Consider the following 17,359-nt stretch of genomic DNA (forward strand, 5'->3'; position numbering starts at 1 on the left):
CAAGCAGTAACCTGTCACCCTGCTGAATGATGGCTACTCAACAAAATAACAGCATGGAGTTGCTGAAGAAACAATAGATCCAGATAAAGATCAAGCAGGGGATTTCCAAAAGCTGTGTTCCATCCTGGCTGTCCAGATCTATATAAAAGGCAGAAAGCAGTGCAATTAGTCACTCAGGATGTGTAAGGAAGGGACAGTGGAAAAACCTGAAGGTAAATCTTATTTGGTTCAGGCTGCCATAACAAGCCACCATAGACTAGACAGCTTAACAAGAAGCACTATACTTTTCATGGCCCTGAAGTCTGGGAAGTACAAGTTTAATTCAGTGTCTAATGAGGAGTCACTTCCTGGTTTACAGAAGGCAGTCTGTGTGTCCTTACATGGAGGAAAACATAGGGTCCAGCAGCAAACTCCCTACTGTCTCTTCTTTTAAGGGCAGTAGTACAATCATGAGCCCTCCACCGCCTTCATAGTCTCATCACCTTCCAAAGTCACTGCATCAGGTATTAGGATTTTGAAATATGACTGAAGAGGAAACACAAATATTCAGTCCACAGCAAGCCCTTTATAAACCATTGTCCTACTGAGCATCGCATGGCTTATTTTATTCAATTCTTTCGGGACTCACAGTCCCTTAAAATAATGCTGTTTGGCTGGGGAAGAGTCCAGCAGCAAAGCTACACTCTGTTCTCACTTGCTTATCACTGGAGCAAGGCAGATGCCCTGGAAATAATTTGTTGGGACAGATGGGAAAAGAGGGGCTGCTGCTAAGGATGAAATTAGTGTGGAGGAGAGTTCATGGCAGTTGGGGGTCCATTTGAGACCATTAGCTGGCTGAAGGAAAGAGAAGAATGTCACAAAAGTCCCACAGGGCCAGGAGAGATTTTTGGAAGTCCAGAAGAGGCTCGAAGAAAATTGTCACCTTTTTCTCAGTTGTTCTTAGGGCCAGAGCCCTTACCTTGTATTTTCTTTCATTCTTCACTAGTGTGCATTTAACTTTGAATACTATGTTGGTCAGGTTTTTGTTGCTGTTGTTGTTACTATAGTGAAACACCTAAGTTAATCAACTTAAAGGGGTAGGGCTTATATTGACTCATGGTATCAGAGATCACAGACCATGGTGAATCACCTCCATTAACTTTGGGCCTGTGGCCAAGGCAGCACATCATGGCAAGAGCAAGTGATGGAATGAGATGTTTACCTCATGGTAGCTAGAAAGCTAAGAGAAGTATGCTGAAGGGGAAGGATTATCAATATCCCCTTCAAGGGAATATACTCCCAATGACCTAATTTCCCTCTGCTAGACCCCACTTCCGAAATGTTCTGCTATCTCCAAGTTGGGCCAGAGGTCTTAAATGAGTGGGCCTTTGTACAATGCTCAGCCTCTAAACTACAGTACATAGGAAGGCAAAGCAGAACTGAAAATAACTTGTTGTGGCAGAGAAAGCTGGATCCTGGATGAAAATATCTCTTTATATTAATATTCCAGACACATTTGTTTTGGTCGTTTAAAAATAAATTACTGATGTCGGTTTTTTTTAGTAACTAAAACTATGCTTCAAATAATTTTCAAATATTTAACTTTGAATCTCCCAACTATTATAATGCCCTGAATTATCTTTTATAACTAAAGAATAAAATTTACTGATAAATTTCTTTGAATACATTTTCTAGTGTTTGTCAATACAGTACCAACCTCTTATGTCCAGAACAATTATTTTCATATTAACCCCTGCCCCATAAAATGGTATAAAATAGAGGAATTTAGTTTGTTTTTCAGAGTATATTTTTTATGCATAGGTCAATCTTTCTCCATTATCTCTCAATGATTGAGTGACCTAATTCTATGTCTGCATATATAAAGAAAAAACACATTATAGTATTCTATACAACATAGAACAAAATTACCTTTTAAAAATATTTTATTTATAAACAGAGAAAGAGAGAGAGAGGGAGACAGAAGACACCAAGGCCTCCTACCGCTGCAAATGAACTCCAGATGTATGTGCCACTTTGAGCATCTGGCGTATGTGGGTACTAGGACATTAGGCTTTGTAGGCAAGTGCCTAAACTGCTGAGCCATCTCTCCAGCAAAGAATTGACTTTTGTTTGACTATTCTCTTCATATCAAGTGAAAACATTATACAGGGTGAATTGCATGAAGATTCCCTTTACTTGTTCCCCATGCACTGAATATACACATATATATGATTTGTACTTAAGCTTTCTCTTGCCATGGTAACTCTTACCTCTCTTATGAAATCTTTGTGAAAAGGTTTTGAGAAAAAAATGGATATAGGTCACATAGATTATAGATACAGATAGATAGATGACAGACAGATGACAGATAGATGATAGATAGGTAGATAGATAGATAGATAGATAGATAGATAGATAGATAGATGATTGATAGATCGACAGATGATGATGATGATGATAGATGATAGATAGACAGACCAACAGATAGGTAGATAGATGGTAGATTATAACAGATATATAGATAGTATAATAGAGGGCACATACATATATACATGATAGATATGGTTACCTGACACCTTCACCAGGTATGTGCACACTTTGAATAAAAAGGCAGGAACCTTTCTTTTCTTCCTTGAATCTTCCTCCCATTTCTGAAAGAACTGCCCAGAGCAAAAAGGCTTCCCTAGGAATAACTTTGACACCTACACCTTCCCAAAGACTTTGGCATGTCATGACAGAGTAATTCACAAAAGAAGCTGACAAAAACTTCTATGAGATGACATGTACCCTGAGGATGGCCCAAAAACACCCAAATCAGGGAGCAAATGGGAGCTAATCAGGCTAAAGGTACTTGTTGAGATACTGGTCTGACACTGCTATTCTGTAGATAATTATTTTATAAATTTCTACATCTGTCTAAAATAGCATGCTATTTAAAACAAAAACATCAGAATAGATTTTCTCTTGGTTTGTAGAATGGAAAAAATAAAGAAACAGCATCATGCAGTAAAAGGATATGATGAAGGATGTTGTTATCTGGCTTTATAACTTTGGGTAAATCATCCATTTCTCTGGACTTTCATCTTTAAAATGAAAGATACTAAATAAAACTCCAACATCAGATTCATAACCTTAAGAGGAGATGAGAGGGAATTAGGAGTGAGTGAAACAAGGCTAAGACGGAGAAAGAGGCAAGTAGGTAGAGAATGGGCGCACCAGGGCCTCCAGCCACTGCAAGCAAACTAAAGATGCATGAGCCACCTTGTGCCACCTTGGGTCCTGGGGAATTGAGCCTGGAACTGAGGTCCTTAGGCTTCACAGGCAAGTGCTTAACCGCTAAGCCATCTCTCCAGCTCAAGATTGTACATTTTTATACCCAATCATATACACGGCCAAAATCATTGCAAGAAAAGTAAGGTGACCTTTCCTCTAAAGGAAACTGTTGCTTCAGCTAATGTCATCTGAAAACAAACAAACAAACAAACAAAAAACATGTTTGAGTGCACTGGAGGTTTTGTGTTAATTGTGTTTTTACACAAACTTCCTATGCCTGTTGAAATGTAATGTTTCAGATTTAATTTTTTTTTTAATTTTTATTATTTATTTACGTATTGAGAGCGACAGACACACAGAGAAAGACAGATAGAGGGAGAGAGAGAGAATGGGCGCGCCAGGGCTTCCAGCCTCTGCAAACGAACTCCAGACGCGTGCGCCCCCTTGTGCATCTGGCTAACGTGGGACCTGGGGAACTGAGCCTTGAACCGGGGTCCTTAGGCTTCACAGGCAAGCACTTAACCACTAAGCCATCTCTCCAGCCCTCAGATTTAAATTTTATTGTTAGTGATAGCAATAATTTGATACACAAAAGCACTTTATTTCTTATTCTTCTGAATTTCAGCAGCAAATATTTTCTAGAAATTGTAAGTTACTATGTTGTTCTCTAGGCTTACCTCAGGGAAAGCCATTTAATCCAAATGGGATTACAATCTACCTTCTTACATTGACCTCCTCACAGGTAATGTCGATTTTCTGCAATATTTCCTTACCACCTTACATGGATGGCATCACCACTTCACACTCATCAGGCCTAGTGTTATCCACACTTATAATTTTCTCAGTGTAGATGAATGTCCAGTACAGAGAGAGGCAAAAAGAAAAAGAAAAAAAAACAAAAACAAAAAAAGATATTACTTAGCCTGAAGTACAGGAGGTATTTATAGCCATTCTTTCAGAATAAGCCACTCGTTAAACAACAGGTTTGTGATTTAATGTCATGCCAATGATAGTTCATAGGTTACAAGTTCACTAGATGAGCAAAATAGTTGTTATAATCTTGATTCTACCTGACTTGATTGATCTTTCTTGATATTTCTGCCTGCCATTTAAGAATACATGCTCCTATTCTATTGCCACCCACCGTATATGAAGAAATGCACTAGAGACCTTGAGATACTACCATACAGACACCAGACATGAATACAAGTACGCACAGGAGTCCTCGTGAGGAAACTGCTCCTATGGGTCCCTGTGTTGGGTGCTCTTGATGGAACCACAGGGGTGGGTGGAGATCAGATGACTAACGGTAGGGGTCAGACAGCAGGATTGTGCCTTCTTCTGGGTGACAAAGCTGGTGGCTAAAGGAAACACAAGGCCAGAAGAAGCAGGGAGAGCTGTCCAAGGTGGGCATGAAAACCCATTACAAACAAGCTGTGTACCTACATGATGTTAAACCTCCAAGAAAGTCGCAGCCAGGCATGCCCAGGCTCTGGGAAGGGGAACATCAAAGGACCTCAGCATCCTACCCCCTTGGGATTTTCCCCCAATATGCTACATGCGATTGTTTCTTGGTATTCTTGGAGGATTGTTTCCAGGTTACCACAAATAGCAAAATTGTGGGATAGTCAAGTACCTTACATAAAAGACGGTGAAGCCTGCATATGTCTCCCCAGTCTGTAAGTCATCTTTAGCCTGCCTATTACACCTAGTGTGATGTCAGCGCTATGTACATGATGACACTATTTTAATGTGTACTGAATAATTACAAGGGAAATATCTGTAGAAGTTTAATACCAAAATGATTTTTTTCCAATCCTTTCCATTGTGAGGTTGGCTGAATCCACAGATGTGGAATATGGAGGAAAATTGACACATAAACCATCTGGACCTTCATCTGAGCCTTGGCCTGTCAGCACAGTGCAGATAGGCTAGACCTAGAAAGAGAGACAGAGTCACTTCATAGAATATAGCCAACATGGAAGTCAGTTTTCTAAATGATGGGTTTCGGACTCTAAGGAAACCAGAAGAAACAGTAAAACTATGCCTTTGTTGACCTAAGAGACCCCAGTCTGTGACTGAGCCCCACTCCTCAGATTCTCATGTCAACTGTCAGCTTACTGCCCGTCCCATGGGAGTGACCTTCCTGAATATCACCCCTCTGAAATGATGCCAGAAACAATTTGGCTCACACCTAGATTCTTACTCTACTTCCAGCTTCGGAGCTGTCTATTCTCCATCACAAAGCTGTAAGCACTGTGCCCCACAAACCTTGTATTCCTTTTCTGTTCTGGTTATCAGCTATATGCACAGGTGAATCTTCCTCTGAAAGCACTTACATAAGTCTCTATGCAGAAAGCTCAGGGAAATGTGCTCTTCAAATTTCCCTAAATCAAGGTGATAAAATCAGCAGGTGTATTCACTGCAGAGGCCAGAGGATGTCATCAGAGGTTCTCTTCTGTCACTCTTCTGCCTTGTTTCTCTGAGACAATGTCTCACACTGAAACTGGAGAGCTTCCGTTGGACTGGCTGACCAGAAAGCCCCAGCAATCCTCCTGCCTCTGCCCACTTCAGTGCTGGAGTTACAAACGTGCATGGCCATGCTTGTTTTTGTTTTTAATGTTGTATTTACTTAGTTGAGAGAGAAAAAACTATATATATATATATATATATATATATATATATATATATATATACACATATATATATGCATATATATATATATACATACATATATATATATATATATATATATATATATATATATATATTTAGTTGAGAGAAAGAGAATTGGTGCACCAGAGCCGCTAGCCATTGTAAATATACTCCAGGTGCACATGCCACCTTGTAAGCATTTGGCTTACATGGGTACTGAGCAATCAAACCTGAGTCCTTAGGTTTTGCAAGCAAGCACCTTAACCACTGAACCATCTCTCTAGCTTCATGCTCGGATTTTTATGTGGATGCTGGGGATCAAATTCATGTCCTCAAGCTTATGCAATAAGCACTTTTAGTCATCAAGCCATATCCTTACTAAATATAAACATATTCAGTGATCATCATAAAATCTGGATCACTGAGTTAGAGATATGGATTAGTGGTTAAGGTGCTTGCCTATGAATCCTAAGAATGAATGATTAAATGATTAAAGGTCCCACGCAGCCAGATGCACAGTGATGCAAGATGCAAGTGTGCAATGTGGCACATGTGCCACAAGGGGACACATGTGTCTGGAATTCATTCACAGTATCTGAAAGGCCCTGGCACACCCATTCTTCCATTCTCTCTCCCTCTCTCTCTCTCTCTCTCTCTCTCTCTCTCTCTCTCTCTCTCTCTCTCTGTGTGTGTGTGTGTGTGTGTGTGTGTGTGTGTGTGTGTGTGTGTGACTCAAAAATAAAATTAATTTGTATTACTTAACCATGGAGCATACAAACAAGACTTCCCCTTTGGTCTCCTTACTCTGATCATTATGATGCCACTTGTCTGAGATAGAGCCTAGCCTTAAAGCCACACTTGGAGAAATGCCTAAGTGAGACAGAAACCACTAGACAGATACAGTGACTGCGGTATAATTTCCTCTTTGGCATCATGGGGGCAAAAAGAGTGAGAGAAAAAGACACCCACGGCATGCTGAGGTAGACCCTGGCATTAAGACTGGGTGAGGATTGAATCCAAGTCAGATTGTCCTTATACTTCTGAGTGCATAGGTTTAACATCCTAATGCCCAGAGGCTTCCAATCTAATGTGAGTGGGAAGAGCTAGCTCTACAAGCTCACTGAGCAACATTGTGCTGAGTAATGTGGATGTGGACCTCGTTACTTGTTTTGGTTTCTTTCTCAGAATTGTGTTCCAAGGCTTGCCTGTCTCTAGACTGTACTGCTTTGCAAGTATTTCTCCAAGATAATTAGGCCACAGTGCCATATAGAAATGCAAAGAGAAATTTTAGATTATACTCTTAGCAGCAGGCATAATGAGAGAAACATCAAGCAAGTGACATACCTGCTCAGTGTTCATACCTAGCACCTGCCTCACTGGTAGTCAGCTGCTCACACCTTTTCATAGCAATGCTGTACCTGATCAGGTCAATTTCAGGTACCTTCCAAGGATAACAGAATATAGATTGGATATCCTTGAGCTGAAACCAAAATCCCAAGTGTTCTACAATCCAAAACTTTTTGAACATCAACATGATGACACAAGTAAAAAAAAAAAAAAAAAAAAAAAAAAATTCCACACTTAATCTCATTCTAAATGCAGTCAAATTAGAAGCATGATCAAAATAGTGTGTCAAATTCTACCCAGACTATGTGCTTAAGGTATGTAGGTGCAAATGAATCTTGTGCTTAAACTTGCTCCCATCATGTTATCCCATTGTATGTATGCACAGAAATACAAGCCTGCTGATCCCAAACATTTTGAATCAGTAATACTCAACATATATCTGGGTCCAGTGACCATAGATTAGCACCAAATAAAGACACACAGAATGCTAACTGCCCATTCTCATTTTGTAGCTGCTGTGGCCAATTGCTTTACTCACTGCACAGACTGTCTGCACTGGTGTTTACTGTGGTTGGCTGAGAACAGCTCCCTCTGTGAGAGAAATGGTCCATTTCTTTCCATCTGGCATCCCAGAGCATAGACCAAGTGGGAGGTATTGTAATTATCACAAAGCATCAGGAGAGGGCAGGTAAAGAGGAAAGGAGAAGGAACCTACATGAGTCAGGTCCCTAAAGGGTACCCAAAGCAGACTCCTTTCATTGAGCTGCGGATACAGGGGCTGACGCAGGCTCTGACCTCTCCAGCTAGCAGCTACACACCTGAGGGAATACTTCCAGCTCAGGAGTACTGCATCTCCATCCACAGAACCTGTTCCAGGCTTATAATCTCACTTCCCTATCTCAGCCAACCTGCAGAATCTTCTTAGTAACAAGCATTAGCACATTACAGAGATGGACACACTAGAGAACAGCTTACATAGCCTTTGGTGCTAAGGGTATACGTCAGGATTCACGTCTGAATCCATAGATTCAGAAGCTCACAAGCTTGTTGTGAGTAAGATTCCCTTTTCAATCTCAAGGATTGATGGGAACTACAAAAGAACGTTTTTTGTATTGCGTTAATGCGTAAATAATGCATTGATGTATACGTCCATATTAGATCTCTACCAAACTGCCTGTATTTGCTGAATAGAAAACTAATTAAATTTTTTTTTTTTAAGGATCACTTACCAATTGGTTACTTGGGCTTTTAGATGATTTCCCTAACTTTTTAAAAATTATATTTTAGGGCTGGAGAGATGGCTTAGCGGTTAAGCGCTTGCCTGTGAAGCCTAAGGACCCCGGTTTGAGGCTCGGTTCCCCAGGTCCCACTTTAGCCAGATGCACAAGGGGGCGCACGCGTCTGGAGTTCGTTTGCAGAGGCTTGAAAGCCCTGGTGCGCCCATTCTGTCTCTCTCCCGCTATCTGTCTTTCTCTCTGTGTCTATTGCTCTCAAATAAATAAATAAAAATTAAAAAAAATTATATTTTATTTTTATTTATTTGAGAGAGAGAGAGAGAGAAGAGAGAGAGAGAATGGGCATGCCAGGGCCTCTAGCCACTGCAAATGAACTCCAAACACATATGCCACCTTGTGCATCTGGTTTATGTGGGTCCTGGGGAACTGAACCTGGGTTCTTTGGCTTTGCTGGCAAGCACCTTAAGCTCTAAATCATCTCTCCAGCCAGATTCCACTAACTTTTTACCCTTTGCTTACTTTATACCTAAGCCACTTATACTGAAGAGATGTACAAGTAACATAAGTAAGTTAGAAGTAAGTTATTCAAGCTATGTCTTTTATAGGCAACTATCAGAAAAGACCACATAAAAAATAAACTTACCTTTAGAAAAATGTCATCTAACTACAGCAAGCATTAACCTTTGGCAGTCAGCTATCACTTTACAGCCAGCACCTGAGCAATTAAAAGGCCGTAGTTGGACTTCTGTCACTGCCATATTAATCAGTCAAGTCTGTATTGAGTATGTAGTGTACACCAGGCCAGGAATGCAAGCTTGCTTTTCAAGGCAGTTTAACATTCCAGCATTCTGAGAATTTAAGACATACACATCAGAGTTTCTACTAACCTTTCTCTAGGTCTTCTGCCTTCTTTCTCTTTTTCTTTTCTCATCACCCCCTCAACCATTCAAAAGCATTTAATTATTAGAAACTCTGTGATCCCCCGATGGAAACTTTACAGTGTTTATTGCTAGGACCTGGTGGGTATCATATTATAAAAATCCATTTAATGCCCAGGGCATACCTGGCTTCTCCCCTCCCAACTTGACCCCCAGCACTGGCTTCTCATTACTTGGGACCCCGTCGTGCTCTCAACCAGCCTACTAAAGCCTTGGGCAGAGAAAAGTGCAGAGACAGGCTCAGGAGTAGCTTCTAAAAAAGTATATATGAGTATATGCATGGATTATTGTAATTGTCCTAGTAGACTCTCTTTCTCAGTGTTCTCATTGCTTCAAAGTAGCATGATGCAGTTTCTTTTGGTAAATGTTGATATTAGGAAGGTTTACTGATGGATGTATTCATACAGAAAGAGGATAAGAATTTAAGGTGATTGGTTACGTGGATAGATGCATGCATGGATGGAGAAATATTTGGATGCCTGGAGAGATGAATGGAAAAATAATCACATATCACATAGAATAATTACATTCTTTTTGAGGTGAACTCTTCCCCTGTACCTAGTCTGTGCTCAAACTTGCTGTGTAGCTCAGTCTGGCTTCCAATTCATAATCCTGTGGCCCTAGTGCCAGGATTACAAGTACAATCACCATGTTCTTAACAAGAATGAAAATAAAAGGCTAGATAGATGGCTTAATGGTTAAAGTACTTGCCTGAAAAACCTACGGAGCTGGATTTGATGCCCCAATACCCACATAAAGCCATATGCACAATATGATACATCTATTTTCTCTCTCTCTCTCTCTCTCTACCTCTTTCTCTCTCTCCCTGTCCCTTAAATAAATAAATAATTTTTAAACACAGAATGAAAATCAAAATGAAACCAGCATGAAGTTGTACTTAGCAAAGAAGATTAGCAAAAAAACAATTGAGAGCTCCTGTGTGTTGAACTCCACCTGTACCTTGCAGCTAAGTCATTTCACCAGGTCTGTCCGCCATGAAAAATAGCAAATAAATAAGCATTCATTTTATATTAATTACAGAAATGCCCTTGTGTCTCTTTTTCTTCCTAATCTGTTTGTTATTTTAATTTCCATGATCATGAAATAGCAAGTTCAGCAGTTCACATGCTAGAATCAGCTCTTTCCAAATACTCTTCGTTTCTCAATTTTTGATCAAAGTCTGAATATATCCTCTTCTTGGTTCTTGGCTGTCTTGCTGGCTGCCTTGTAAGTGAGAAAGAGAAAATAGATATCCAGGACCAATGGGAAGCCAGGAGAACTCTTGCCAGGGCATTTATCTGTCTGACATGGTGCAGGTACAAATGGTGTTTGGATCCCACTTCACTGTCTCAGTGTATTTGTGGTAACTCCTGCCTCACAGAACGTCAAGCACCGATCAAGTCTCTGATGCTGGCCTGTGCTAAGTCTTTACGTAGTTTGACAGCTTCACAAAATCCATGCCTCTCCACAGTGAAAAATGTGTCTGGTACAATTTGTGCAAGAATTTGATGCCTTAATAGACCAGGTGATTTAGACATTTCTTTTAAAGTGTTTCTCTGCTTCCTGAGAATGAGGAGCAGTTTTCTGAGCTTCCAGTGCAAGTCAGATTGGGCACATGCAGCAATGAATCAGTCCTGGCAGCCTGGATGGCAAGCTGAGAGGGGGTGAGGGAGAGGATAAGGAACCCCAGTAGTAGCAGAAAGTGAGTTTATATAGCAATCTTGAAGGCAAATGTCAGCCCAACTGCCTGGCTTTCGTTGTCTGCTTCCTGAAAATGTCAAAACACCTATCACATTTTCTGTGGTGGAGGAAGCCGGGAGATGCTAGTATTTCAGCACCTCTTTGCTTCCAGGAGTCTATCAGTTACACAGGAAGAAGTCAAGAAATCACAGCAGTCTAACTCAAGACTCACATGGTGTTCCACTCTTTGTAAGACTGGTCCCGAGTAGCTGACTGATGAATTCCCAAGATCTGCCACACATGTGCTGCTCTTTGATTCCCAGTCTCCTTTGAATTTGAAAACAGATTACTTTCAGTAAGTTAGGACAGGGAAATGTGTTCAGATATTCTCTTAGTTTAACAAAATTCAAACTTACTCAAAACACAGGAGGTTTGGACTAATAATGTTAATACTGCCCTTTCAATAGTATAATGAGAGTCTCTGCTTAAAGTGAACGCGCATGAGCTATATATATCTTTATGATTCCCTGCTGGTTTCATCCTTCTTAATTTGCATATGCAGAAAGCCAGCATCTGGGTCCCATGCAACATGTATACTCAATGTCATGTGCTTTTGAACCATCAGGAAAATACCCCTGGATTTTGTAGCTGTAACCAATTTGTAGTTGATTAGTTAACTCTTGACTAAGAGATAAAGATCAGCCCATTCTTCTGAGTGCATGACATTTCTCTGGTGCATGGCTTTGGGGTAAGAGGTATTTGATAGTAATACAATTTTCAAAATGTTCTTAACTCTGATAGTGAAAGCAGTCAGGGATATAAATGGGAAATTTTGGTTTTACCATAGTGCTACAGTTACTAAAATCTGAGTGCCTCCCAAATCACATTTTTTTCTTGGCTCTCAATTCAGTGTCAGAAATAAAGGTTAAAAAACAATCACTCGAGTGCGCTGGCGGCGGCGGCGGCTGCGGAGCTGTTTGTTCTGCTCTCCCGCAGCCGAGGAAGCCGAAGCATTGGCGGCCGTGGTGAGCGCGGTGGAGCGCGGCGGGCGTGTGAGCGCGGAGGAGCGGCGGGCGGGCCCCGGCTCGGCGCAGAGTGCCTGGCGAAGAATGTGATGGGATCTTTAGAATGTCTGCGGAGAGCGGCCCTGGGACGAGATTGAGAAATCTGCCAGTAATGGGGGATGGACTAGAAACCTCCCAAATGTCTACAACGCAGGCCCAGGCCCAACCCCAGCCAGCCAATGCAGCCAGCACCAATCCCCCACCTCCAGAGACCTCCAACCCCAATAAGCCCAAAAGGCAGACCAACCAACTGCAACATCTGCTCAGAGTGGTGCTCAAGACACTATGGAAACACCAGTTTGCATGGCCTTTCCAGCAGCCTGTGGACGCTGTCAAGCTGAACCTCCCTATTATGATGCATGATTACCACAGAAGAAATTCGTGTCTATAGCTTTTAAGGACTTGATTACATCATTTTCAAGCCTGATCGTTTTGGAACCACCATTAGAGCTTAAGACATCTACCTTTACTTCAGCCACCTGTCTTCACACCTTAACGGAGCACTTCGTTTAAACACTCCTTTGTCTTCGAATCATTTGAGTTTCCAATAATACATTTCTCGCCAGTACAGTAGCCAAATTTATAAGGAAAAATGATTTCCAATGGATATTTGATGTTTGAAGATGAACACTTTATTGAGTTTTCTGTTGCCAAATTGAACGCCCTGAGGAAAAGTGGCCAATTCTGTGATGTTCGACTTCAGGTGTGTGGCCATGAAATGCTAGCACACAGAGCACACAGAGCTTGCTGCAGCCCCTATTTATTTGAAATCTTTAATAGTGATAGTGATCCTCATGGAGTTTCTCATGTCAAATTTGATGATCTCAACCCAGAAGCTGTTGAAGTCTTGCTGAATTATGCATACACTGCTCAGTTGAAAGCTGATAAGGAATTAGTGAAAGATGTTTATTCTGCAGCAAAGAAGCTAAAGATGGACCACGTAAAGCAGGTTTGCGGTGATTATTTACTATCTAGAATGGATGTTAGTAGCTGCATCTCTTACCGAAATTTTGCAAGTTGTATGGGAGACTCCCGTTTGTTGAATAAGGTTGATGCTTATATTCAGGAACATTTGTTACAAATTTCCGAAGAGGAGGAATTTCTAAAGCTTCCACGACTAAAGTTGGAGGTAATGCTTGAAGATAACGTTTGCTTGCCCAGCAATGGCAAACTGTATACAAAGGTAATCAACTGGGTGCAGCGCAGCATCTGGGAGAATGGAGACAGCCTGGAAGAGCTGATGGAAGAGGTTCAAACCTTGTACTACTCAGCTGATCACAAGCTGCTTGATGGGAACCTACTAGATGGACAGGCTGAGGTGTTTGGCAGTGATGATGACCACATTCAGTTTGTGCAGAAAAAGCCACCACGTGAGAATGGCCATAAGCAGATAAGTAGCAGTTCCTCTGGATGTCTCTCTCCTCCAAATGCTTCCGTGCAAAGCCCTAAGCATGAGTGGAAAATCGTTGCTTCAGAAAAAACTTCAAATAATACTTACTTGTCCCTGGCTGTGCTGGATGGTGCTTTCTGTGTCATTTTTCTTCATGGGCGAAACAGTCCACAGAGCTCACCCACAAGTACTCCAAAACTAACCAAGAGTTTAAGCTTTGAGATGCAACCGGACGAGCTCATAGAAAAGCCCATGTCTCCCATGCAGTATGCACGGTCAGGTCTGGGGACAGCAGAAATGAATGGAAAACTCATAGCTGCAGGTGGCTATAACAGAGAAGAATGTCTTCGAACAGTTGAATGCTATGATCCACATACAGATCATTGGTCCTTTCTTGCTCCCATGAGAACACCAAGAGCCCAATTTCAAATGGCTGTACTTATGGGTCAGCTTTATGTGGTAGGTGGATCTAATGGCCATTCGGATGACCTGAGTTGTGGAGAAATGTACGATCCAAGCATTGACGATTGGACTCCTGTTCCAGAGTTGAGAACTAACCGCTGTAATGCAGGAGTATGTGCTCTCAATGGGAAATTATATATCGTTGGTGGCTCTGATCCATATGGTCAGAAAGGACTGAAAAATTGTGATGTATTTGATCCTGTGACCAAGTCATGGACGAGCTGTGCTCCTCTTAACATTCGTAGACACCAGTCTGCAGTGTGTGAGCTTGGTGGTTACTTGTATATAATCGGAGGTGCAGAATCTTGGAATTGTCTGAACACAGTAGAACGTTACAATCCTGAAAATAACACCTGGACCTTAATTGCACCCATGAATGTGGCTAGACGTGGAGCTGGAGTAGCTGTTCTTGATGGAAAACTGTTTGTAGGTGGTGGCTTTGATGGTTCTCATGCCATCAGCTGTGTGGAGATGTATGATCCAATAAGAAATGAATGGAAGATGATGGGAAATATGACTTCACCAAGGAGCAATGCTGGGATCACAACTATAGGGAACACCATTTATGCAGTGGGAGGATTTGATGGCAATGAATTTCTGAATACAGTGGAAGTCTACAATCTTGAGTCCAACGAGTGGAGCCCTTATACAAAGATTTTCCAATTTTAACAGATTTAAGGCCCTTTCAAACTAACAGGCTTAGTGATGTAATTGTGTTTAGCAGAGGCACACTTGTGAATAAGGAGGGTGGGTGGGGTAGATGTTGCTAACAGCAACACAAAGCTTTTGCATATTGCATATTATTAAACATGCTGTACATACTTTTTGTGTTTGGAAAGGAATGCAAAGATGAAGGTCTGTTTTGTGTATTTTTAAAACTACTTTGGTTATTTTACGTTTTGGAAATTGATATTATAAAAGAATAAACTGAGAATTGATTGGGAACATCAAAAAAAAAAATCACTCTATCATGGATGATTGTCACCTGTTCTAAGAGCAGTACCCAAAGCACCTTACTCACACCTCTAGCTCCTCTGTGTGAAGGTGTGCTGCTAACATCTCATTGCATGGATGTGATGGGGCATCAGGAAGGCAGCCCCTTACCATGGCCTATGATCTCACAGTGAATATTCAAAACTAGATACATCTAACTTTCAGAGCATGTCAGGCTTGCTTTGTCCCTGACACAAGGTTTGCCTACCCTACTCTCCCACCCAGAAACTTCACACAGAGGTTGGCCTCTGCCGACAAAAAACAGATCCCAGCTCCATCTTTTGTGAACCCTCTGACTCAAGGCAAAGGATTTAATACTTCTGAGCCTTATTTCCCCAAGCTATAAATTAGGGACAATAGCCCCTACTCATTGTTGTAAAAATGAGCGAGGATCACAAGTATCTAATGTGTTATCTAATGTACATTAATCATCCAAAGTTGATTATGGGGATCAATCAGTGGCTGAAAGAAAGACATACTAATTATCAATTTATTTTACTCCCCTGGAGGGACAGCAAATATAAGTCAAGGAGGATGACAAGAATCATTATTATTCAATAAGTACCTTGTATGCTTTAAAAAAATCATTGTTGGAAATGAGCAGTAGACAATAGAAATTTTAAGCATTAAAGGATTAACATATTTTTGTCCTTGACTACATCGAAAACCCTAGAACCAGGAAACAGAGATAAAGAAAGACGATTGTCCTTCTGGGGGCTTCTCTAGTCATCAAACACCTGATCACCATTACTGGGAGGCTTCTGTGAGGTTGTGGAACTCCAGATGACAGTCTACAAACCATAAGGACTCTGGGATGCTGGGAGGTGCTTCATGACATGCACTCCATACAGATCATAATGAGAAAGACTCACACGGGGTTTGTTCCACATGGAGAGGGTCTGGAGCTTCTTGATCAAGGATGAGAGCGGCCTGTATCAACAAGGGAGATTGCTGGGGGCTCAGGCTTCTGATTCTCACCTCCTAAATAATTACTGCTCTAAGGAAGGGATGCAAGTCTTGATGTTTTAATGCTAGATCTAGTAGCATTAGAACAATCTTCACTATCCCATGTGATAGTCACTGATAGAGAAGAACTTCGATGTCACCTGCAGGTCTATTGTCCATATGATTATCAGCATCAGCACTATGAACTCTGCCTCTCATACATGAGTCTGGTGGTCTAAGAGGCAGAACATAGAGTGGAGCTGAATGAACCTGTGAGGTAAAGGCATATTCTCAAAGTCCAGCTTCACCACATGCTTGCTTCCTTGCTTCCCTTCCAGGGAAGGATCTGAGCCTCTCTGAGATCCATTTTCCTTAAGTGTTACAAGGTTGCTCTCATCAGTAAAACTACTTCAGCTAGAAAGACTCCTTGGATTGTGTTCCACATGCCCATTGTTGCCTTCCCTCTTCCCAGTGGAGGTTCTTCATGCCTGTTCTTTCACGAGATAGAAAACAAAGGAACAAAAAAGCTTTGGTGGAGCCAGGCATGGTGGTGCACACCTTTAAGCCCAGCACTCTGGAGGCAGAGGTAGGAGGATCTCCAAGAGTTTGAGACCACCCTGAGACTAAATAGTGAATTCCAGGTCAGTCTGGGCTAGAGTGAGACTCTACCTCGAAAAACAAACAAACAAATCAAGAAGCTTTGGTGGGGCCTGATACCTAGATAGAACCAATTGATTCCATTTCATTATGTGTTTATTCAATGCCATGTGTCCCTACCCAAAAGGTGTGATCTGTCCATTCAAAAGAATAGCTGCATTTTGTCTAAACTTTTGGCTTTTAAGTAAAGGTATAAATGAGTAATTATTTCAGTAGCAAACCAAAATACAGCTCAATCATATTGCTGCCCCAAAACTTATCAATTTCACTATTAATACAGGGACAAATCAGGTTACTACAGGAAAGTGATGAGCTCAGGTGCAAGAGACTTTAGGTTGGGTTTCACAGTATGTGAGAGACAAGTATATACCCCACCACTTTTGCTTCAATCCTCCTAGTGACCCTTGGAAGATATCATCCTAATTTTCTTCCAGTGGGAATTCCAGTGGGAATGTGGGCCAGAGAAATGCCCACATTCGCACAAGGCTAGTCAGTGGCAGACCCAGGCTATATGAGTGGAAGAGAAAGAGGAAAGACACAACTAACAGAATGCTGGCTTCTTAGGAGTCCAGGTCTCACTCTGCATTAATAATGTGAGTTCTCTCTCAGGCCATGGCCCAAGACACTGCATGAAGGCAAAGAAGCTTAGGAGTGTAGGCAGGTCCCAGCGACATCCCCTGTGTTGGGTGGCACAGGTTCCAAGGGAGCAAACACAACCACAAGAGGAGCCAGGAGGTCCAG

General features: G+C 41.5%; 2 protein-coding genes across 2 annotated transcripts in view; both read left to right on the plus strand.

Moving 5' to 3' along the window:
* The window catches only part of Xkr4 (XK related 4), a 406,528-nt gene that overhangs the window by 300,448 nt on the left and 88,721 nt on the right, over nucleotides 1–17,359 (plus strand). The gene's annotated exons all lie outside the window — the stretch shown is intronic.
* On the plus strand, nucleotides 12,174–14,844 carry LOC101607221 (influenza virus NS1A-binding protein homolog). Its single transcript, XM_045142952.1, has one exon. It carries the CDS (start codon nucleotides 12,764–12,766, stop codon nucleotides 14,690–14,692), a length of 1,929 nt encoding a protein of 642 aa, XP_044998887.1. The 5' UTR covers nucleotides 12,174–12,763; the 3' UTR covers nucleotides 14,693–14,844.

Source organism: Jaculus jaculus, chromosome 2 (genome assembly GCF_020740685.1).
Source record: "Jaculus jaculus isolate mJacJac1 chromosome 2, mJacJac1.mat.Y.cur, whole genome shotgun sequence".
NCBI classification, from domain to species: Eukaryota; Metazoa; Chordata; class Mammalia; order Rodentia; family Dipodidae; genus Jaculus; species Jaculus jaculus.